The sequence below is a fragment of the Thalassophryne amazonica genome, chromosome 17 (assembly GCF_902500255.1).
Source record: "Thalassophryne amazonica chromosome 17, fThaAma1.1, whole genome shotgun sequence".
Taxonomy (NCBI): Eukaryota; Metazoa; Chordata; class Actinopteri; order Batrachoidiformes; family Batrachoididae; genus Thalassophryne; species Thalassophryne amazonica.
Window position 1 is genome coordinate 45,706,686 of NC_047119.1, and position 25,504 is coordinate 45,732,189.

Sequence of the window (25,504 nt, forward strand, 5' to 3'; positions counted from 1 at the left end):
AGCCTGTACAGCCCACCCATCCGTAAAAGTGGTACCTCACTAATATTTGGGCCATGGCAGGGAGAAAAGGAACTGGCCAACCTACCTCATCATGTCGTGGACTGGCACATCCTGTCACTCCGTAACAAGTAAGGGGCTCACCTTTGCCTTTACATTTTTAAAATAATAACAACAACAACAACTAAGCTGCTCATAAGGACCAGGGACACAACTGTAAAGTGATTTTTGGCTGTCAGCCCATCTTAATATCACCAAAGGTTAACCTCAAATGAATAAACAACTGAGACCTTGTTGATATTTGAGCAGCTTTTGTCACATTTCAGGATTTCTGGTAAATTTCCTACTTGAAACCCAAAATTCAGTGAAAAAGGCATTTAAAAATGTTTGCAGGTTTGCCATGAGAGGTCCTTAAAAATAAGTGAAATGTTTTTAATTTTCAATGTTGTAATAAACCTTAAAATTAACCTAAAATGTTTATGATCATTTTTAAAAATGTAATCAGAAGTACTAACACAAAGCCACAGGCTTTACATTATGTAATATGTAATAGCTATACATGGAAATCCTTCATCTTAACTTCCACAGGCACGGAAAAATAAAACATTGATATGGACGTGCATCCATGGAGATGAAGTTTGGGACTTCAAAGTGAGCTGCGGTGTTCTTAAGTTTGGGAATGGCTCCCTCAAAAGATACTTAAAACTGACTGTAAACCACATATGAGCTGTTTTAAAACCGCAACAAACTGATTTAAAGTGGCTACATTTAAAATAAAACTGGTTTTGATCCACTGCAATAATCAGCGTTTACTGTGGAAGCAGTACAAGAAAATACCACCCCCCCACCCCAAAGAAAAACAAAAGTGGGTGCCAAATTTTTGTAAGCATTTAATAGTTTGCCCACAGCAATTTCACAACACAGTTCTAAAATGACAAACATTTCCTTCAGCTAGTGATGTCTCAGCACTAATCTGCCCCCCCGGTGGTTCCAGCTATAAGTTTGTAAGATCTGCGTAATGCACAACTGCAGAAAAAGATTTTCTATTTTGATTACGCTTTTGGCATTTCGGTTGTGAGAAAAAGTGACTCTGCAGTACTTCTATATATTTAGAATGCACATATTTCTAAGATTTGACATTTTTCCTCACTCAATTGTTAACTATTTGTGTAAATAATAGAAACATTTGCTTTTTTGTGTTTTTTTTTCTTTTTTTAAGAGTGTATAGTTGTTTTGGTGGGTGATAAGTTCCTTCTAAAGTTTAATAAAAGAAAAAAAAAAAAAGACAAAGCTGGGGACCCAGTAATGATGGTGTGCGTCCCCCCATCTCTTTTTTCTCTCCGGGCAGAATTGGTCTTGTCATTTGGACCCTCCAAACACGGACCATATGTGAGTTCAGCTCTGGCAATCAGACTGTATTGTGGAGCAGGCAGCTGAGTTCATCAGGAAAAAATTAGCCCGCCGCTCTGCAGGACGCTCTCCCATTGGCCAGTCGCGCGGCCCGCTCCGTTTGAGGGCACCCCAGACATTCCTGCGGATAATCTTTTCCATTCCTCCGCTCAGCTCGGTGAGGACGGACCAAATCGCAGCACAAGGCCCGCTTTGTCAGAGCCCCGTTTTCAATGCCTTCTCTCTTTTAGGTTTTCCTCTCGCTCACCTCATGCACCACAGTTCCAACACAGAAGAAGAAAAAAAAAATTCCCCATCTTGCTTCTTTTCTCATAAAAAAAAAAAAAAAAACAGAAAAAAGAAAAAAGAAATGCAAAACTCAATGATTGCTTTTTTTTTTTTAAAATGTGTGGAAAAAGCGAGGCCCCAAACCCTATACGTCTTCTCACGGTCCCTTTCCAGTAAGAGTTTGTTTTTCAAAAAGCCCAAACAATGTCAAAAACCACTGAAACCGGAGCCGGGCCACATCAGTGTGCGGCCTGGAGTTCAGCGGATCACTGCTGAACACAGCGCCCCGGGCGAGGCTCACCGACCTTCCCAGAACCTCCTGCCTGGTCACCACTACACAGCTGATGTCTTCCACAGCAGTGTGTCATTGTGGAAAAAGTCAGGCAGCAGAACACAATCGAGAAACAACACTGGATTTATCATAACACTTTCCAGAATTAGACTCATGATTTTTCCAGGATCTACAGACTTTAGATTTCAGTGCTACTGCCTACCTCCAGCCACAGTGAAGCAACAGTTACATCAGTTTGTCTGTTAGTACAGTAACTGGTCAGGCCAAAGAGTCTACAACAGCATGATTACCAAGAGGTTTGTGGAGGCAGGTGTATCTTTGCAGGCTTTGGGAAAAACCTCCAGGTTGTGAACCCGATAACTCAAAAATAATAAATGCTATCATTTTACAAATCTGCAAAATAACATGGCACATAATGAGGATAGGCTGATGAAAATATGGTAAACTTTGATGCATGAGAACAACAGAAAATCAAGTTTGTTTTCAGCATCTAAAATGTACCAATTTGCTCTTTTCACATTTAAGTTTCAATGAACTGGTTAAAAACACCTCTCAATCAGGGATAAACTGGTTTGAACTAAGTATACAGTAGTTACTGTATTTTCCAAAGTACAAGTTGCACCTGTTAAAAACCACTCCTCTTGTAGAACAAAAACCAATATATACAAGTTGCACCGGGATACAAGTCACATCTTTTGTTTCTGCATTATCAGCTCTTTAATTTGGGATGTTTTCATCATTGTAATGTACCTTTTATTGTTGGAATTTATTCTTTGGTTATTGGACGTTAATTTGTTTAATGATTCGACTCCTGGGAAAGTACTATATAAATAGTTATTATAATTATTATTATTGTTGTGTGGGCCGCTGAAGAGGAGGTACTGCTGGCCCACCACCACTAGAGGGCGCCCTGCCTGGAGTGCGGGCTCCAGGCACCGGAGGGCGCTGCCGCCTTACGGGAGCAGCCAGGATGACAGCTGTCATCTATCACTGGAGACAGCTGATCCCAATCACTGAGGAGGTATATCAGCAGGACGGCATCTCCACCTCATTTGCCGAGATATCGCTCTACCAAGGAGGTAACGAACTCAGCCAGCCCTTCATCATTTGTGAAAGGAACGTATTCGATAAGTATCCTAGTTACTAGACAGTGTTGTTTTCTGATTAGAGGTGGAGGTGGTGTTTTCCACCCCACGTGTTGTTGGGTGCAGCCGCACCCACGTCTGACTGTGTCTGTTCCTCGCCAGCAGTACAGGATCCGACGAGTGGAGGCAGAGACCACCTGGGAGTTCGGGACTTGGCGGTTCCAGTATTCCCGGGGTTCGGTGGCAGAGGAAATCGGGTGGTTCCGGTTCGTCTTGGACAGACGTCTCCTATCGTCGAGCCTGCCCACACGACACCGTTGGAATTTAACTTGAGACCGAAATTGTGATTTGTTGTATTTGTTGTGCGTGTTCACAACAGTAAAGCCTTGTTATTTGACTTTCTTCATTGTCCGTTCATTTGCGCCCCCTGTTGTGGGTCCGTGTACTGACACTTTCCCAACAGGATATCTCGGCCAACGTCATGGATCCCGAGGGGCGTCAACCGGCTGTTGAACGGCCAATGGAAGAACAGGACGCGCAGGCGTCCGCAGGAGGGGTAATCGGTGAGTTGCAGCGGATCCTCACCGCTTTCACGACTCGGTTAGATTTGATGACCGAGCAGAACGTCCTCCTGAACCGCAGGGTGGAGGCTCTCGCCGCGCAGGTGGAAGCGCGCCCTCCGGGCGCCGTTGCGGCTCTCCCTCCCGTAGACCCTGTGCGTAACATAGACGTTCCACTGGTTGTTCAACGACCTCTCCCACCTTCCCCGGAAGCATACATAAGCCCCCCAGAGCCGTACGGAGGCTGTGTGGAAACGTGCGCGGATTTTCTGATGCAGTGCTCGCTCGTCTTCGCACAGCGTCCCGTCATGTACGCGACCGATGCTAGTAAAGTAGCTTATGTAATAAACCTGCTTCGCGGTGAGGCACGCGCTTGGGCTACAGCGCTCTGGGAGCAGAATTCACGGCTCCTTCTGACATACGATGGGTTTGTAAGGGAGCTCAGAACCGTGTTCGATCACCCTAATAGGGGCGAGACCGCTTCAACCGTGCTACTGTCAATGAGACAGGGGCGTCGGAGCGCAGCTGCCTATGCAGTCGACTTCCGCATTGCGGCTGCAAGGTCCGGCTGGAATAGCACTGCCCTCCGCGCCGCCTTTGTAAACGGACTGTCTTTGGTTCTCAAGGAGCACCTGGTGGCTAAGGACGAACCGCGGGATTTAGATGGGCTCATCGATCTCGTCATACGGTTAGACAACCGGTTAGAAGAACGTCGGCGGGAACGAGACGAAGGGCGTGGCCGGGCACGCGCCGTCCCTCTCCCTTCCGGTTCCGACCGCGCTCCGCCTTCCCCACGCTCCACGGCCCCTGCGCTCCGTGGGGCCACAGCTCCCCCTGCTGACGAAGCTATGGACACGAGTAGGTCAACATTTAGGGCACCAGATGCACAGAGGAGACGGGCCCACGGAGCTTGTTTTGTTTGTGGTGCAATAGAGCACCATATGAGAGACTGCCCCGAGCGGTTAAACTCCAACGCCCGCCCCTAGAAACTGGGCTAGGGGTGGGCCGAGACATTCACGTGGGACACACCCACATTGCCACACGACTCCCAGTTACAATCCTTTATGAGGATGTAACCCTGAAGGCCCCAGCACTGGTGGACACGGGCTCTGAGGGGAATCTGCTGGACAGCAGATGGGCTAGGGAGATAGGGCTCCCTCTGGTGGCGCTTACCTCGCCTGTGCAGGTTCGGGCACTAGATGGCTCCCTACTCCCTCCGATCACGCATAAGACACCACCTGTAACTCTGGTGGTGTCGGGAAATCACCGAGAGGTGATCGAGTTTTTTGTGACTCAGGCCAGCTCCCGTGTGGTTTTAGGATTTCCCTGGATGTTGAAGCACAATCCCCGGATTGATTGGCCGTCCGGGGTAGTGGTTCAGTGGAGCGAGACCTGCCATCGGGTGTGTTTAGGTTCCTCGGTTCCTCCCGGCTCCCAAGCTAAGGAGGAGGTCAGAGTCCCGCCCAATCTGGGGACGGTGCCGGTGGAGTACCACGACCTTGTCGACGTGTTCAGCAAGGATCTGGCGCTCACACTTCCCCCCCCACCGTCCGTATGATTGTGCCATTGATTTGGTTCCGGGCAGTGAGTTTCCGTCCAGTAGGCTGTACAACCTCTCCCGGCCTGAGCGCGAATCAATGGAGACCTACATCCGGGACTCATTAGCTGCCGGGTTGATCCGGAATTCCACCTCCCGATGGGCGCAGGTTTCTTTTTTGTGGGCAAAAAAGACGGCGGACTCTGTCCATGCATTGATTATAGGGGGATGAACGAGATCACGGTCCGCAACCGATACCCGTTGCCCCTGTTGGATTCGGTGTTCACACCCCTGCATGGAGCCCAAATTTTCACCAAGCTCGATCTTAGAAACGCGTATCATCTGGTTCGGATCCGGAAGGGAGACGAGTGGAAAACGGCATTTAACACCCCCTTAGGTCACTTTGAGTACCTGGTCATGCCGTTCGGCCTCACAAACGCCCCCGCGACGTTCCAAGCATTAGTTAATGATGTCTTGCGGGATTTCCTGCACCGGTTCGTCTTCGTATATCTAGACGATATACTCATCTTTTCTCCGGATCCTGAGACTCATGTCCGGCATGTACGTCAGGTCCTGCAGCGGTTGTTGGAGAACCGGCTGTTTGTGAAGGGCGAGAAGTGTGAGTTCCACCGCACCTCTTTGTCCTTCCTGGGGTTCATCATCTCCTCCAACTCCGTCGCTCCTGATCCGGCCAAGGTTGCGGCGGTGAGAGACTGGCCCCAACCCACAAGCCGTAGGAAGTTGCAACAGTTCCTAGGCTTTGCTAATTTCTACAGGAGGTTCATTAAGGGCTACAGTCAGGTAGCTAGCCCCCTGACAGCCCTGACCTCACCAAAAGTCCCCTTCACCTGGTCGGATCGGTGCGATGCCGCATTCAAGGAGTTGAAACGGCGCTTCTCGTCTGCACCTGTTCTGGTGCAGCCCGATCCTAGTCGCCAGTTAGTGGTTGAAGTGGACGCCTCAGACTCAGGGATAGGAGCCGTGCTGTCCCAGAGCGGGAAGACCGATAAGGTCCTTCACCCGTGTGCCTATTTTTCCCGCAGGTTGACCCCAGCCGAACGGAACTATGACGTCGGCAATCGAGAGCTCCTTGCAGTGAAAGAGGCTCTTGAGGAGTGGAGACATCTGTTGGAGGGAACGTCCGTGCCATTCACGGTTTTCACTGACCACCGGAACCTGGAGTATATCAGGACCGCCAAGCGGCTGAATCCCAGGCAAGCCCGCTGGTCACTGTTCTTCGGCCGTTTTGACTTCCGGATCACCTACCGTCCCGGGACCAAAAATCAAAGATCGGATGCTTTGTCCCGGGTACATGAAGAAGAGGTCAAAACGGAGCCGTCGGATCCCCCGGATCCCATCATCCCGGAGTCCGCTATCGTGGCCGCCCTCACCTGGGACGTGGAGAAGACCGTCCGGGAGGCCCTGACACGAGACCCGGACCCCGGAACCAGACCGAAGAACAAACTTTACGTCCCACCAGAAGCCAGGGCTGCAGTTTTGGACTTCTGTCACGGTTCTAAGCTCACCTGTCATCCTGGGGTGCGAAGAACCGTGGCAGTCGTCCGGCAGCGCTTCTGGTGGGCGTCCCTGGAGGCCGACGTCCGGGGTTACATCCAGGCCTGTACCACCTGCGCCAGGGGCAAGGCCGACCACCGCAAGACATCGGGGTTGCTGCAGCCGCTGCCCGTGCCTCATCGCCCCTGGTCTCACATCGGCCTGGATTTTGTCACGGGTCTTCCGCCGTCCCAGGGAAACACTGTCATCCTCACGATAGTGGACCGATTCTCCAAGGCGGCCCACTTCGTGGCCCTCCCGAAGCTACCAACGGCCCAGGAGACAGCGGACCTCCTAGTCCACCACGTCGTCTCTGATCGCGGTCCCCAGTTCTCCTCGCATGTTTGGAGGAGCTTTTGCCGGGAACCGGGGGCCACGGTCAGTCTCTCGTCCGGGTATCACCCCCAGACCAACGGACAAGCAGAACGGGCCAACCAGGAGATGGAGCAGACCCTACGCTGTGTGACAGCCGCGCACCCGACGGCCTGGAGTACCCACCTGGCCTGGATCGAGTACGCCCACAACAGCCAAGTGTCATCAGCCACCGGCCTCTCCCCTTTCGAGGTGTGCTTGGGGTATCAACCCCCGTTGTTTCCGGTGGTTGAGGGGGAGGTCGGTGTGCCCTCGGTCCAGGCCCACCTACGGAAGTGCCGTCGGGTGTGGCGTGCCGCCCGTTCTGCTTTGTTGAGGGCCCGGACGAGGGCGAAGAACCATGCAGACCGGCGGCGGGCCCCGGCTCCCACGTATCGTCCTGGGCAGGAAGTGTGGTTGTCCACCAAGGACATTCCCCTTCAAGTGGACTCCCCAAAACTGCAAGAACGATACATCGGCCCGTACAAAATACTCAAGGTCATCAATCCCGCCGCAGTGAGGCTCCAGCTTCCGGCCTCACTGCGGATTCATCCAGTATTCCACGTCTCCAGGATTAAACCCCATCACACCTCACCCCTCTGCACTCCGGGTCCGGCGCCACCTCCTGCCCGGATCATCGACGGAGGGCCGGCTTGGACCGTACGCCGGCTCCTCGACGTCCGACGGATGGGCCGGGGTTTTCAGTATCTGGTGGACTGGGAAGGGTACGGCCCCGAAGAACGCTCCTGGGTGAAGAAGGGCTTCATCCTGGACCCGGCCCTCCTGGCCGACTTCTACCGTCGCCACCCTGACAAACCCGGTCGTGCGCCAGGAGGTGCCCGTTGAGGGGGGGGGTCCTGTCGTGTGGGCCGCTGAAGAGGAGGTACTGCTGGCCCACCACCACTAGAGGGCGCCCTGCCTGGAGTGCGGGCTCCAGGCACCGGAGGGCGCTGCCGCCTTATGGGAGCAGCCAGGATGACAGCTGTCATCTATCACTGGAGACAGCTGATCCCAATCACTGAGGAGGTATATCAGCAGGACGGCATCTCCACCTCATTTGCCGAGATATTGCTCTACCAAGGAGGTAACGAACTCAGCCAGCCCTTCATCATTTGTGAAAGGAACGTATTCGATAAGTATCCTAGTTACTAGACAGTGTTATTTTCTGATTAGAGGTGGAGGTGGTGTTATCCACCCCACGTGTTGTTGGGTGCAGCCGCACCCACGTCTGACTGTGTCTGTTCCTCGCCAGCAGTACAGGATCCGACGAGCGGAGGCAGAGACCACCTGGGAGTTCGGGACTTGGCGGTTCCAGTATTCCCGGGGTTCGGTGGCAGAGGAAATCGGGTGGTTCCGGTTCGTCTTGGACAGACGTCTCCTATCGTCGAGCCTGCCCACACGACACCGTTGGAATATAACTTGAGACCGAAATTGTGATTTGTTGTATTTGTTGTGCGTATTCACAACAGTAAAGCCTTGTTATTTGACTTTCTTCATTGTCCGTTCATTTGCGCCCCCTGTTGTGGGTCCGTGTACTGACACTTTCCCAACAATTATGAATAAGAAATGCATGATTTTTCAGTATATAAGTTGCACTGAGTATAAGTCAAAGGACTTCTCAAAGTAGTTTAAAAACCTGCGACTGGTACACCGGAAACTACGGTAATTTATTTTTGAATGGCTGTACAGCTACCGTATTTTCTGGAGTATAAGTCGCAATTGTTAAAAATGCCTCTTGAAAAAACCCATAAATAAGTTACACCTTTTTCTGTATTAACAGCTCATAAATTTGGATTTTTGTGAATTGTTGTTGTGTATTTTTTTTTTTGGGGGGGGGGGGGGGTATTTTATTGTTGGTATTTATTCTTTTTTATTCAAGTTTATTTATTATTTATTTTATTTACTGCTTTGCTTAATGGGAAAAGTCCTATACTAACAGTTATATTACTATTATTTATAACAAACTTGTGATTTTTCAGTATATATGTCACACTGGTGTGTAAGTTGCTGGGTCTCCAAAACTAGTAAAAACAAACGAACAAACAAAAAACACACCACTTACTGCTTTGATTCCTGTGAAAGTCCTTGTAAAGAGTTACTGCAATTATTATTACGAATGACAACAAACTCGTACTTTTTTGGTATATAGGTTGCATCCGAGTATGAATTGCAGGGCCTCCCAAACTCATAAAAAACAAAACAAACAACAAAACAACTTATACTCCGGAAAATACTATATTCTATATGATTTAAAAAAAACAAACAAACAAACAAAAACTCCCTCACAAATGCTTTAAATTGAATGCAAAAATAACACCTTTTGAACAGGTTGTGACTGATTTGAATCAGCAGTAAAATAACTAACTTGCTTTGATTTGGTTAAACTGGAGTCAGTCTATGCTTATGATAAAAATAATAACAGCACATAGGGTGTTTAATAAAATAAAGGGCTATACATAAAAAAAAGACATGCTTAGAGCACTTTAAATGAGCTACAAACCATATATTGGCTGTTTTAATAAACAAGTTTTAAATTCAAGTCAAAGTGGCCAGTCATTAAAAACAACTTAACATTTTCAAATTAAGAATTTTTGACAGAATAAACGGTTAATCAATTCATATTCGGCAGTAATTAATTAGGTGAAGCTGTAATTTCCAGCAGATTTTCTGGACCTCGTGTAGGTGAACACACAAGTCATTTTTAGAATTTAAAGTATATTTTATTTCCCATTTCTTCTCCAAGCCAGAACCCTCACTTTCATTAAGTGTTTTTTTTTAATCTAGTCTTGTCATGACTTTCACTCTGCATTTGCCATAGTGTGATGTCATCAAAATAACGTCACAAATTCCACTAGTCTGAGAATAAAGAGATAAAGTGGAGAAACCTTTGCCACACTTTTTAATCCAGATGTTTGTAACGGCTGAAGAAATACATCCAACCTCACTGCAGGCTGTGACAGTAAAAAAAAAAAAAAAATGCTGCAATTAATCACCAATCTGTAAAATACACAAAGATGGGGGCAATGCTGGTGCAAAAACACTGCACCTCACCAACCGTACTCAGACTTGTCCAGGAGAAAACTTCAACCTCTGAGCAAAGGGTCGTTGGTTCTCAACTGGCTTCCACAGAAGCAATTAAAAAAAGATTTATATCATCTTTTAAAAAGGTGTCATCCTGCCAAATCCTGCACCTTGTTCACCTTGTCCTTTTTAAGTTGCCATGTGATTCACACAGCAAACTTATTTACACATTATTTGTGTGTTATCAAACCCAAGTACAGTACCGGTTACTGCTTTGAGAGAAGAATTTACTACTGTAGTAGACCTACAAACTTCTCCAGGTCTGATGGTTCTACTCAACCTTACACAAATGTTTCAACTCTTCTTCAAAATCTCCTTCATGATTAATGACAACGGTCATCTAGGTACTTCATTTGGGTTTCATTTCTTTGATCACTGACTGGGCCACAATCTTGGAGGCTGTGACTAGTTTAATCTGTCTCATTGGAGTGGCTGATTTGTATCTATTTCAAAATGAACCATTGACAACAACAATCAGATTGTCAATCAACTTTCTAGTTGAGTTAAATTGAACCCTTGAGCCTTCGTCCAAACACGTTGTGATATTGCTGACCTTTGAGGTGATGAAGAAAACAGGTCTATATAGCTATGATTATTAGCTATGACCAAAGCTGCATTCGGCTGCTACTCAGCGATTCGATGAAACAATTTAAGTTTGTGACATTAGATATTTTTGCCGGGTTTGATAACATTTTTCCGATTGTCCAAAACATGCAACAACACTGTCTGGACAATAATGTAACTATTACGTTGTCCGACTCGGGCAAGCAAAAATATGTAGTTTAAAGTGGTTGAATTCTTTAATTTTCTCCACATTGTTAACACAGAACACAACACCACAAACAATGCCTTTGTGACTTTGTGTTCGGTCACATACAGTCGCATATTTATGAAACCGAATGTCGTGTACGCACTCTGAGAAGACAGAATTTGACGTGAATTTTTCATATTAACAAACAATGCACACTAACAAACACAGAGGCATGAATTGCTGCTTCAATGAGCCTTTCAGCCAGTTGCTTCACAAAAAGCTTTATTACTTGAACCCTCTAAACAGCTCACTTGCGACATCTACTGGTCCAGTAATGCACAGCAACTCTGAACCCTGTTCATGAGCCACATAGCAGACAGTGCAGCAAACTGGGTCTGGCATCAGTTGGTATACTTAATGTGAGAGGGGGCACAGGCGTTTACAGGATTGGGGGGAGACAATCTGTGAGGGCTGCTCTTCCTCATCACCTCCAAAGACACCATTAATCACCAAAAACAGACTGACTGAACGTTGCCTTCTGAAGGCCCGCAAACATGCCTCTGACTGCAGGCTGCAGGTGTAAACGGGTTCCACTGCACCATGTCTGCCAGATTACTACAAAAACCAAATGTGGATTTCAAAAAGCCTGTTCAGAGAGGATTAAGGGGCCAGTGATGGTGACATTTTGGCAGCAAAGCGACAGAACAAATTTCAGCTACTTGCAAAAAGGTTCACATTCAACCAAATGGAAATCAAGATGTCATCGAGGTAGCCGCTAAGCTGGCAATCGAGGTTCTTATCGAGCCCATCAGAACATACATCTGGACATCCAACATCCAGTCCCTTGGAAGTAATCACATTACTCTGATAAAGGCACACGCCACAAATGAAGCCAGAAAGACTAATGCCTCTACATTTTACGATAAACCCACTGATGCCACTCAAAAAAAAAAAAAAGTAACAGTTTGCGTGGATGTTTTGTGGTACCTGTGGAGAGACGCCGCTGATGGATGGGACAAACTCCGCTAAAACAGGAACAAGTGTCAACCGGCCGGCCTCGCTGCATGGGAGGAGTCAAGGAGCATTGGGGCTTCAAGAACCCTGTCAGCAAACACATGAAGACAAAAGAGAAATAGGTGAAAAAGAATATAGAAAGCAACTTATTTTTATGATACAATAATACATTCAACATTCATCATTAGAAAGAAAATAAAAAATGTCTTTACAGTTTCCCAGAAGTCTACTACACGGAGCCAGAACAACTCGAATGAGCATTGCACACACGCTTGCAGGTTCGAGCTGGTGGATATTGCTCCTTTTTGCAGCACTTATGAGGATGTTGTGGTGCTTCTTGTTTTTCTTTCATAAAATGGCTCAAGATGTTACTACACTGGAATGATGGCAACCGATTATGACATTTGCCTTCTCTCCACCTTTTACATCAACATGGACTTCATTATTCAGCTTAAGGATACTTTGACAGATAGTCTGGGAGTGGTTAAGGAATGAAACACCAACCTTCTGTGGTTAATGGTCAACCCACTGAGTGACAGTCACCTTCATCACTCCAATCACAATGGGGTTTGCACCAGATCCCTAAAAATGGGTCTATAAGTGTGACATCATGCTTTTGCTGACCTGGATTTAACTGTCAAGTCAAGTCTGGGAGCATGAGCTGATGGGCGTGTGTCAGCATATCATAGAACCACCTTAGGTCCTGCATGGCAGCCACCCAGGCAGACAACCAATTCATCCCCACGTCTCAAAGGTAACATCTAACTGCTGCAGCCAGAAGAAACATGGGTGTGTCCTTATACTGATACTAAATACTGATGCACCTGTGTGCTGGATCATACACATAAATGCACCACATGGACCTCACAATGCTCGTGATACTCCTCGTCTTAGTGTCCCAAAGTAACTGCTCTTTTGGGACACATCATTCTGACAGTATACCATGGAATCTCTGAGGAGACCTGGGACCAAAGGCATCCAGTCATCACCTTACATCACTAGTTAACATCCAAGTCTCACAAGCATCCAGTAAGACTGAAAGCCCCAGAGCCTAAAGACTTGAACTTTCGTCTATTGCCAGACACATCTGTCCAATGACCTCATGATCCCACAAGCATCATCTTCCAAGGTGTGTCTTCATCTCAAAGACAGAGGATCCAGAGACATGAATGTCACTACCAAGATATATGTGTTTGCAAATTCAACACTTTTGCCACACCCATACAGATGTCTGATGGCCTGAATTTTAGTCTTGATCCAAGACACTGGAAGTGATGCAAACTGGGTCTCCACTGATTCTACAAAGATCTCTGCATGATCCAGGAAGCCATGGCCCTTAAACCTTGCAAGAAAGACTATCTTTGTGCACAAAATATAAACACGAGTGCCCATTTTTAAAAAACTAAAATGTTTTAAACTGAATCAGAAACAAGGCAGGTCTCGTGGCAGAAATCCTTGGTGCAGTTTGCTTTGGCTAGATCAACACCGGGCATGGAAACTGCATTTGCCCTGCCCATGTCAATATATCATGCACTTTGCTTTGTTAACCTGTGTTTTTGTTTTGTGAATTTTTCTGTAAATTGTGTTAGTAGCATGGCCCAAGCAGAGGGTCGCCGCTTTGAGTCTGGGCTGCTTGAGGTTTCTTTCTCAAATCCTCAGAGGGAGTTTTTCCTTACCACTGTCACCTGTGTGCTTTCCCTGGGGGTTGGAAAGGTTAGACCTTACTTGTGTGAAGAACCTTGAGGCAATGTTGTTGTGATTTGGCGCTATATAAATGAAAGTAATTTGTGTCAGTAATGCTGACATTATATTCAACAGTACTTGTCCTTACTGTGAGCTAAAAACTCAAATAATTTGTCTATTAGAGCCAATAAATTTGAAGAAGAGTTTTTGGTGATTTTTGGGCCTGACAGGTCTCAATGAAAACAAAACAATACACTGCACAAGAATAAGCACAAGAGTTTTTCAACCTCCCTCCGGTGAAGATGTGCCTGATCTCTAAAGTGAAGTTGTGATGATGCAAATCAATGAAATTTAGTCTAAAAAATGGAAAAATGCCTTCTGGCAGCACCGTGACAATGTCAGATCCAGTTAACTGCTCACGTTTATAACTCTGTGGCTGGCCGGCTTTCATTCTGACCTCCTCTGTTTGAATACCCACGGGACCAAACCAGTTCCCTGCTCGGGTCAGATCTGTGACTCTGTCCTCGGCGGGAGCTCCAGAGGGTAATCAGAGCCTTCAGTGATCTTGGACTGCTGGATTAGAGGAAGCCAAAGAGCAGCCGGGCACATGCTCGAGGTTAGCGGCTCTTTGTGGACAAAATGCCAAATTAGGCTGAGGTGCCTCGAGGGGATGGACGAGGCCGTCTTACTGTCTGTCTCTGGGGTCAGGAGGTCATTTTCAATAAGGAAGACATTATGTGGTACAATGGGCCAACTGAGGAGGCTGGATCCCCTGCAGTTCAGGATTCACCCGTCACATCGTCCACAGCAAAGAAGACAACAATTAAACCCGGTTTACCAATAATACAATTTTAAAGGATTTTTTGAAATGAAATTAATCACAACAGTTGCGCATATAGAGTCCTTGTAATAGTGCAGCGGATAACTGAAAAAAATGCTTCAAATGGTGATGCAAGCACCAAATTTGGCACACATACTCCTTAGACATTACTCTTTTAAAAATGCCGGGTACCCACGTGAACTTTCAATAGGCGGCCAAGAAGGGGTCAATTGAAGTATTACACAGGGGTCAAAATTTAAAAATGCTCCAATCATATTGAAAGGTATTCCATATTATTTGTCTGATCATAAAGATTCCAAAAAGGTATAGTTTGACTATCTGTGAATGAATGGTCTGGAGTTATGGGGTAAAAACAGCAAGAACACTGAGAAAGGTCAATTTCAGTTTGTACAGGGGTCAAAAGTTAAAGTTGCTCCAATTTTGGTAAAAAGTGGTGCAAATTACTGGTTGAGCTAATAGGATTAATAAATGGAATAGTTTTGACTGTGTTGCGTGCTTGGTTTGCAAAGTAAAAGTTAAACAATATCAGCATCCATTGGATTCTATGACATGTGACATATGCTACCCTGTAACATGATAACTAAGCATGATACATGATGCAAGCTATTCCTTTTTAAAACCGTATTCACCCAACTAATAATTTGCATCACTTTTTACCAAAATTGGAGCAACTTTAACTTTTGACCCCTGTACAAATTGAAACTGACCTTTGTCACTGTTCTTGCTGTTTTTACTCCATAACATTCATTCAGAGATAGTCCAAACTATACCTTTTTGGAATCTTTATGATCAGACAAATAATATGGAATAAGTTTCAATATGATTGGAGCATTTTTAAATATTGACCCCTGTGTAATACTTCAATTGACCCCTTCTTGGCCGCCTACTGAAAGTTCACGTGGGTACCCGGAATTTTTAAAAGACTAATGTCTAAGGAGTATGTGTGCCAAATTTGGTGCTTGCATCACCATTTGAAGGATCCCTCAGTAAATATTCACTTATCTGCTGCACTATGAGATTTCTGTCCCTGTTTAACTTCCGTCCCCTCTTGTTTTAGTAGAAACAGCAGACAGTCAACATGACGCAGAAGTAAATGGAAAATGGACTGCATTTATATGGCGCTTTTCCATCTGCATCGTGCTTTACACACGGATGTCCTCACCCAAAACCACTACAATCAAAGGCCAACAGGTGGAGCATGTGGACAACTATAAATACTTGGGAACGCTGATCGATAGCAAGTTGAACTTTAATGACAATGCAGACCTGCTGTACAAGAAGGGGCAGGAGCATCTGTTTTGTCTTCGTAAGCTGTCATATTTTCAAGTGGACAGGACAATGACCCTGTTTTATAAATCTTGTATTGAATCGGTTTTAAATTTTTCGATGATGTGCTGGTACGGAAATCTCAGCATTAAAGCAAGGAAGCCACTTCACAACATTGTAGAATTGTGCAGCAAGCTTTTGGGGGCCCAGCAGACCTCACTGTCTGACTTGTTTTCCAGACAGGTGAGGAGGAAGGCTCAGAGAATTTTATCTGATCTCTCCATGAATGGTGAATTTTGTTATTTGCCATCTGGAGCGAGGCTTAGGTTTCCTACAGTGAGGAGTAACAGATATAAGCATTCCTTTGTACCTGTGGCTATCTCTGTTCTGAATGCTGACTGGAGGAGAGAAGCAGATACATAGGGTTGATGGCAAATCGTGTTAGGTAACTCGGTTCCTTTTCCATCGATCCAGGTCTGTACTGTGTCCCCCTTGTGTACTGAATGTTTGGTGTATTTTTGCTTTTCTTTTCTTTTTATTCTGTGCTTTTCTGTATACCCATTGCTGTACAGCTCGTTGCTCCTTTGGAGACATTGAATAAATAAAGTGAAAGTGAAAGTGAATGCCTAACATTCACTCCGATGTCAGGCTGCTGTCATGCAAGTCGCCCACTACACACCGACGGAGCAACTAGGGGATTAAGGACCTTGCTCAAGGGCCCTTACGGATTTTTCTGCTCAGGCTGGGTTTGAACCGAGGATCCTCTGGTCTCGAGCCCAACGCTTAACCACTACACCATCAGCTCCCCTAGAAGAAGCAATTTGCAGAAGAACTGCCTCAGCGTGTTTGTGTCAGTTTTCTGATAAATTTAGAGATACGGATGATACGGAGCGGTACAACCAGAAATCATGGGGGTTGTACTGCTAAAATTCAGGTGAGACATAAAGACACAAAGAATAATACGCATGCACGCACGCACACGTCCATAAATATTTGGAAATTACCCCATCCCACTGTGCTTATTAGGTGAATGATTGCTAGTCATCCAAAACTTTGATCTTGACTGATCAATGCTTTTATCTATGTAATACCTACATTAAAGCCATCAGGCCCTGTGATACACTGGCGTCCTGTCCTCAGTGTGCCATGCCTCAAGCCCCATGACTGCTGGCATAGGCGCCAATCCGTGGTGGGTATAGAAAATGAATGAATGAATTAAAGCCATCAGCAGCATCAAAGACAGAACTGAGTGGCGTTGAAGGCATCCATTTTTCTCGCTGAACTTTGATCTTGACTGAACAATACTTTTATCTAGTTAACCTTGGGAGCTAATGTTTGCTATTTATGTGGACACTGTGGACAGTAAAGAAAGATGGAAGTAAGGGATCTGTGTGTATGTGGGCAGTGTCTGTTTCACTATTTGAAAAGCACAGATTGTTTTCCGTACATAAATGAGGAGCCTAAAGAATCATAATCTGGATCAAGATCACCTCAACACACACCCCCCCCCCGCCCCCAACACACACACAAGGAAAATACTTCTTTTGCGATGCAATGCTGTGTGTCTAATTTAACAGACACAAACAGAAGCAAACTGTGATCAAAATGTCAGATTTTATGAAGCACTGAATCAATATTGAAGTGCATCACTGCTGAGCTAGCTCTTGGCAGCTCGACTTATGACCTTTAGAAATTCTCGATTATCCCGTGAATAGAATGAAAGTGGCATTTCCGCCTCATGACTGACAATTCCGCCTCAAACCAAAGTAGAAACGTCACGCTGGTATCGCTGGCATCAGTCAATCTGCTGGAAATCCAAACTTTATTCATTCCTCCAGCAGACCTTTATCTTCACATGGCGAGCACCAGCGGAAGGATCGCCCCGCCCTCCGAGTGCTTTGACTTCCACCGTGAAAAACACGTCAGTCCAGATGAGCTCAGAGGACGACATTTAAAACAGGGTGAGAGGAGGGCAAATATGCCCGCCGTGTGACTGAAGCACTCTGCTTGTGTGTGCACATGTTCATAATGCACGCGTGAATGCTTGGATAATTAGCCGTACGCAGAAATCCAGGCATGCTTGAACCAGCACATGCACTGAGATCACATAGGACATAAATCAGACCGCATCATTAAACCAGACCGCAAACATCTCTCCTCACATCTGAATGGCGTAATGCTCAGTTTATTATCAGGCCGGTACTGCTGGCGAGGAACAGAGACAGTCAGATGTGGGTGCGGCTGCACCCAGCAACACGTAGGGTGGAAAAACCACCTCCACCTCTCGTCAGAAAAACACTGGTTAGTGCAGGAATGTGTGTACTTATCAATAAGGTCCAATACAGTCTCCTGCTGTTCCACTCGCTATCTGCGCAAAAGTAACAAGGTATTATGTCAAGAAGACAACACAATTGGCTGAGTATATTACCTCCTTGGTAGGGCGATATCTCGGCAATGAGGTGGAGATGCCGTCCAGCTGATATACCCCTCCGCTGATGGATGTCAGCTGTCTCAGTTGATAGGTGACGGCTGTCACCTTGGCTGCTCCTATGAGGCGGCAGCGCCCTCTGGTGCCTGGAGCCCGCACTCCAGGCAGGGCGCCCTCTGGTGGTGGTGGGCCAGCAGTACCTCCTCTTCAGCGGCCCACACAACAGGACCCCTCCTCCTGGCGCCCGACCGGGCTTGTCCGGGTGGCGGCGGTAGAAGTCGGCCAGGAGGGCCGGGTCCAGGATGAAGCTCCTCTTCACCCAGGAGCGTTCTTCGGGGCCGTACCCCTCCCAGTTCACCAGGTATTGAAAGCCCCGGCCCATCCGTCGGACATCTAGAAGCCGGCGCACAGTCCAAGCCGGCTCGCCGTCGATGATCCGGGCAGGAGGTGGCGCCAGACCGGGAGTGCAGAGGGGCGAGGTGTGATGCGGTTTGAGTCTTGACACATGGAACACGGGATGGATCTGCAGTGAGGCCGGAAGCTGAAGCCTCACTGCGGCGGGATTGATGATTTTGAGGATTTTGTACGGTCCTATGTATCGTTCTTTCAATTTCGGGGAGGCCACTTGCAGTGGGATGTCCTTGGTGGACAACCACACTTCCTGCCCGGGGCGATACATAGGGGCCGGGGTCCGCCGCCGGTCTGCATGGGTCTTCGCCCTCGTCCGGGCCCTTAAAAAAGCAGAACGGGCGGCACGCCACACCCAACGGCACTTCCGCAGGTGGGCCTGGACTGAGGGCACACCGACCTCTCCCTCAACCACCGGAAACAATGGGGGCTGATACCCCAAACACACCTCAAAAGGGGAGAGGCCGGTGGCTGACGACACTTGACTGTTGTGGGCGTACTCGATCCAGGCCAGATGAGTACTCCAGGCCGCCGGGTGCGCGGCTGTCACACAACGTAGTGTTTGCTCCATCTCTTGATTGGCCCGTTCTGCTTGCCCGTTGGTTTGGGGGTGATACCCGGACGAGAGACTGACCGTGGCCCCCAGTTCCCGGCAAAAGCTCCTCCAGACATGCGAGGAGAACTGGGGACCGCGATCGGAGACGATGTCTGATGGTATCCCATGCAGCCGGACGACGTGGTGGACCAGGAGGTCCGCTGTCTCCTGGGCCGTTGGGAGCTTCGGGAGGGCCACGAAGTGGGCCGCCTTGGAGAATCGGTCCACTATCGTGAGGATGACGGTGTTTCCCTGGGACGGCGGGAGGCCCGTGACAAAATCCAGGCCGATGTGAGACCAGGGGCGATGAGGTACGGGCAGCGGCTGTAGCAATCCCGAGGACTTGCGGTGGTCGGCTTTGCCCCTGGCGCAGGTGGTACAGGCCTGGATATAATCCCGGACGTCGGTCTCCAGGGATGCCCACCAGAAGCGCTGCCGGACGACTGCCATGGTTCTTCGCACCCCAGGATGACAGGAGAGCTTAGAACCGTGACAGAAGTCCAGGACCGCAGCCCTTGCTTCTGGTGGGACGTAGAGCCTATTCTTTGGCCCGGTTCCGGGGTCCGGGTTTCGTGCCAGGGCCTCCCGGACGGTCTTCTCCACGTCCCAGGTGAGGGTGGCCACGATAGTGGACTCCGGGATGATGGGATCCGGGGGATCCGACGACTCCGTTCTGACCTCTTCTTCGTGTACCCGGGACAAAGCATCCGATCTTTGATTTTTGGTCCCGGGACGGTAGGTGATCCGGAAGTCAAAACGGCCAAAGAACAGTGACCAGCGGGCTTGCCTGGGATTCAGCCGCTTGGCGGTCCTGATATACTCCAGGTTCCGGTGGTCAGTGAAAACCGTGAATGGCACGGACGTTCCCTCCAACAGATGTCTCCACTCCTCAAGAGCCTCTTTCACTGCAAGGAGTTCTCGATTGCCGACGTCATAGTTCCGTTCGGCTGGGGTCAACCTGCGGGAAAAATAGGCACACGGGTGAAGGACCTTATCGGTCTTCCCACTCTGGGACAGCACGGCTCCTATCCCTGAGCGCCGTTTCAACTCCTTGAACGTGGCATCGCAACGATCCGACCAGGTGAAGGGGACTTTTGGTGAGGTCAGGGCTGTCAGGGGGCTAACTACCTGACTGTAGCCCTTAATGAACCTCCTGTAGAAATTAGCAAAGCCGAGGAACTGTTGCAGCTTCCTACGGCTTGTGGGTTGGGGCCAGTCTCTCACCGCCGCAACCTTGGCCGGATCAGGAGCGACGGAGTTGGGGGAGATGATGAACCCCAGGAAGGACAAAGAGGTGCGGTGAAACTCACACTTCTCGCCCTTAACAAACAGCCGGTTCTCTAACCAATGCTTGGAACGTCACGGGAGCGTTTGTAAGACCGAACGGCATGACCAGGTACTCAAAATGACCTAACGGGGTGTTAAATGCCGTCTTCCACTCGTCTCCCTTCCGGATCCGAACCAGATGATACGCATTCCTAAGATCAAGCTTGGTGAATATCTTAGCTCCATGCAGGGGCGTGAACACCGAATCCAACAAGGGTAAGGGGTATCGGTTACGAACCGTGATTTCGTTCAGCCCCCTGTAATCGATGCATGGACGTAATCCGCCATCCTTTTTCCCCACAAAAAAGAAACCCGCACTCATCGGGGAGGTGGAATTCCGGATCAACCCGGCAGCCAAAGAGTCCCGGATGTAGGTCTCCATTCATTCGCGTTCAGGTCGTGAGAGGTTGTACAGCCTACTGGACGGGAACTCAACACCTGGAACCAAATCAATGGCACAATCATACGGGCGGTGCGGGGGAAGGGTGAGCGCCAGATCCTTGCTGAACACCTCCGCAAGGTCATGGTACTGCACCAGAACCGTCCCTAGATTGGGCGGGGCTCTGACCTCCTCCCTGGCCTGGGAACCGGGAGGAACCGAGGAACCTAAACATACCCGATGGCAGGTCTCGCTCCACTGAACCACTACCCTGGACGGCCAATCGATCCGGGGATTGTGTTTCAACATCCAAGGGAACCCTAAAATCACACGGGAGGTGGCCGGAGTCACAAAAAACTCGATCTCCTCCCGGTGATTCCCCGACACCACCAGAGTTACTGGTGGTGTCTTGTGAGTGATTGCAGGGAGTAGGGAGCCATCTAGCGCCCGTACCTGCACAGGCGAGGTAAGCGCCACCAGAGGGAACCCTATCTCCCTGGCCCATTTGCTGTCTAGCAAATTCCCTTCTGAGCCCGTGTCCACCAGTGCTGGGGCCTTCAGGGTTAAATCCTCATACAGGATGGTAACTGGGAGTCGTGTGGCGATGTGGGTGTGTCCCACGTGAATGTCTTGGCCCACCCCTAGCCCAGTTTCTAGGGGCGGGCGTTGGTGTTTAACCGCTCGGGGCAGTCTCTTAATTGATGCTCAATCGAGCCACAAACAAAACACGCCCCGTGGGCCAGCCTCCTTTATGTAACCGGTGCCCTAAATGTTGCCCTACTCGTGTCCATAGCTTCGTCAGCAGGGGGGGCTGTAACCGCACGGAGCGCAGGGGCCGTGGAGCGTGGGGAGGGCGGAACGCGGTCGGAACCGGAAGGGAGAGGGACGACGCGTGCCCGGCCACGCCCTTCGTCTCGTTCCCGACGGCGCTCTTCTAACCGATTGTCTAATCGTATGACAAGATCGATGAGCCCATCTAAATCCCGCGGTTCGTCCTTAGCCACCAGGTGCTCCTTGAGGACCAACGACAGTCCGTTTACAAAGGCGGCGCGGAGGGCAGTGCTATTCCAGCCGGACCTCGCAGCCGCGATGCGGAAGTCGACTGCATAGGCAGCTGCGCTCCGGCGCCCCTGTCTCATTGACAGCAGCATGGCTGAAGCGGTCTCTCCTCTATTAGGGTGATCGAACACTGTTCTGAACTCCCTCACAAACCCATCATATGTCTGAAGGAGCCGTGAATTTTGCTCCCAGAGCGCTGTAGCCCAAGCGCGTGCCTCACCACGAAGCAGATTTATCACATAAGCTACTTTGCTAGCGTCAGTCGCGTACATGACGGGACGCTGTGCGAAGACGAGCGAACACTGCATAAGGAAATCCGCGCACGTCTCCACACAGCCTCCGTACGGCTCTGGGGGGCTTATGTATGCTTCAGGGGAAGGTGGGAGGGGTCGTTGAACGACCAGTGGAACGTCACTGTTACGCACAGGGTCGATGGGAGGGAGAGCCGCAGCGGCGCCCGGAGGGCGCGCTTCCACCTGCGCGGCGAGAGCCTCCACCCTGCAGTTCGGGAGGACGTTCTGCTCGGTCATCAAATCCAACCGAGTCGTGAAAGCGGTGAGGATCCGCTGCAACTCACCGATCACCCCTCCCGCGGACGCCTGTGCGCCCTGTTCTTCCATTGGCTGTTCAACAGCCGGTTGACGCCCCTCGGGATCCATGACGCTGGCCGAGATATCCTGTTGGGGAAAGTGAGGAACACGGACCCACAACAGGGGGCGCAAATGAACGGACAATGAAGAAAGTCAAATAACAAAGCTTTACTGTTGTGAACACGCACAACAAACACAACAGATCACAATTGTGGAAATAAACCAATTCCAATGGTGTCGTGTGGGCAGGCTCGACGATAGGAGACATCTGTCCGAGTCGAACCGGAACCACCCGATTTCCTCTGCCACCGAACCCCGGGAATACTGGAGCCGCCAAGTCCCGAACTCCCAGGTGGCCACTGCCTCCGCTCGTCGGATCCGGTACTGCTGGCGAGGAACAGAGACAGTCAGATGTGGGTGCGGCTGCACCCAGCAACACGTAGGGTGGAAAAACCACCTCCACCTCTCGTCAGAAAAACACTGGTTAGTGCAGGAATGTGTGTACTTATCAATAAGGTCCAATACAGTCTCCTGCTGTTCCACTCGCTATCTGCGCAAAAGTAACACGGTATTATGTCAAGAAGACAACACAATTGGCTGAGTATATTACCTCCTTGGTAGGGCGATATCTCGGCAATGAGGTGGAGATGCCGTCCAGCTGATATACCCCTCCGCTGATGGATGTCAGCTGTCTCAGTTGATAGGTGACAGCTGTCACCTTGGCTGCTCCTATGAGGCGGCAGCGCCCTCTGGTGCCTGGAGCCCGCACTCCAGGCAGGGCGCCCTCTGGTGGTGGTGGGCCAGCAGTACCTCCTCTTCAGCGGCCCACACAACAAAACTACAATAAACAGAAAAATATGATGGGGACCTTGTGTGCTCCTTGGCTGCTACGGTAACCACAAAGGCCAACAGGAACCCTGAACACAAGATGGCTAACGGGGCTCTGGTGAAACAATAAGTCCTCAACGGCGGCTCAGGTGGAGGAGGTGATGGCTTGTAACCTAACGGCTATGAAGGCGGATGACGGCTGTAGTAGGTCCTCACACCCCGATCGTCTGGGATTTCCCAGCCACTGATTAGGCCAAGGATCTGTCAAGGAGTGTGTTTTGTCGCCGTGCAATAACATTCCCACGTTAAATGAACTCGTGCACAGGCATCTCCAGATTGAACCTGGATGTTTGCCATCCTATCCGGGAATCAACCGAGAGTACATCTTCCTCCTCACAAAACTGAACAGCACAAAAACCTTTTTCCAAGTATACTTTCCTCCAAACAACAATGGAGTTGCAACAATTAATTGATTATTAAATGAATCGCCATCTACTTTTGGTAACCAGTTCATCATTTTGAGTTTTATTCATCTATTTATTTATTTTTGGTAAATTTCCAGATTCTCTTGATTTCAGCTTCTTGAATGTGACCATTTTCTTGTTTCTTTCTCAATCTCTGGGTTTTTGGACATTTAAGGAAGTCATCTTTGAGAAAGACTGATCGCTATTTTTCACTTTTTTGACGTACAGTTTTATGATTTTTTTAAATGAGTTTTTAAAATTGAATGAAAGGTTCAAAGTTATTGTTAGAAATTATGGTTATGATTTACTGGTAAATTAACCACAAAATAATAATCAGACCCCAATGAGTCTGCTAATGATAAAAATATGGTTAGATTAATCAATTAATAAAAATAAATAAATAAATTAATTAATAAATAAAAATCAACAGATGAATGAAGTATTGCAGCATGGTGGCTTTGTGGTTAGCACTGTTGCCTCACAGCAAGAAGGTCATGGGTCCCACCTGTGCCCTTTCTGTGTGGAGTTTGCATGTTCTCCCCATGTTTGCGTGGGTTCTCTCAGGGGCCCACATCCAAAGACATGCAGGTTAGGTAAATTGGAAACTTTAAATTGTCCATAAGTGTGAATACACACACACACACACACACACACACACACATACACAGAGAGAGAGAGAGATTGTTCTGAAATGCATGTATCTTTTTTCTTTTTTTGCCATCACAAATCAATGTCAATGAGGGGCTTCTGTTTTCAGACATTGGAATTAAACTTAGTAAAGTGCCGCAGTATTTCGGACGTGTTTGTGCAGGCCGGGCAGTAAGGCTGGCGCACGTCTCCTCATTATGACTTTGCCCACAGAGTAGCAGAAACTCGATTACATGAACGTTTGATCATTTCTTTTTTCTTTACCCTTTTGGAAACAGAGAGAGAGGACCTCATTGGCTTTAATAAGTGGATGATCCAATCTTCAGGAGACAAGCTCAAACATTCCACTAACGACAGCCAATCAGCATTATGCTCATCGGCCATCAGAGCAATGTAAACACGCTGAGGGTTTCCTCATTAAAGATGGGCTGCTAATGAAATCCAGCGTTTACAGCCACGTGCTAATGAAGGAGAGTCTGGGAGATGTTCTTTGAGACGACTCTTTATTGATATCAGGCTAATAAAAGACAGGCTTAATGACAACAGTCTAATGAAACAAAGGTGCTTAAATGTCTCATTACAACAAATGTCTGAGTCTGTGACAGCAGGACAGCTGAGGGATTTTCATTAACGGACAGTTCTCATTCATCAAAGTGCTTTCAGACTTTACAAGATCCCACAAACCCACACTCTTTTGAATGAAATACATTCAGACATTTATGAGAGTTTCAGGAATTGCAGCGGAGCTCTCTTAAAGCACGTTGCCAGGGTGATCATACCCAAGGTCAAAGGTCACTGGGCTCTTAATGCATCTCGAAAGTGCAATAAAAAAGTGTTTTCCCACATAGGACTCCAGAGGATAAGAGTGTGGGAGAAGGATGGACCAGTGGAGGAGCAGTCAGTTGACACAGTTAGCTTTGTGTAATACCATTCACCTTCAACAGTACTCACATGAATACAGCTGAGGTCTAAAATGACCTCGTACACTTGTGTGTGTTCTGTTGGCAAACATGCTCCAGAAATATTTATTGTGAATGAATCCCTGCGATGCCTCCCTGTACACCATAATATAAATATACACGTCTGCAAT

The 25,504-nt window shown here is 48.2% G+C and overlaps 1 protein-coding gene across 2 annotated transcripts in view; it reads right to left on the reverse strand.

The window, feature by feature from the left end:
- rxraa (retinoid X receptor, alpha a) overlaps window positions 1-25,504 on the reverse strand; it is a 234,596-nt gene that overhangs the window by 141,283 nt on the left and 67,809 nt on the right. For both annotated transcript variants that reach the window (XM_034191948.1, XM_034191949.1), the window contains exon 2: window positions 11,873-11,986. In XM_034191948.1, coding sequence (XP_034047839.1) covers window positions 11,873-11,986 — 114 coding nt within the window. The remainder of the gene's footprint in view (window positions 1-11,872; window positions 11,987-25,504) is intronic.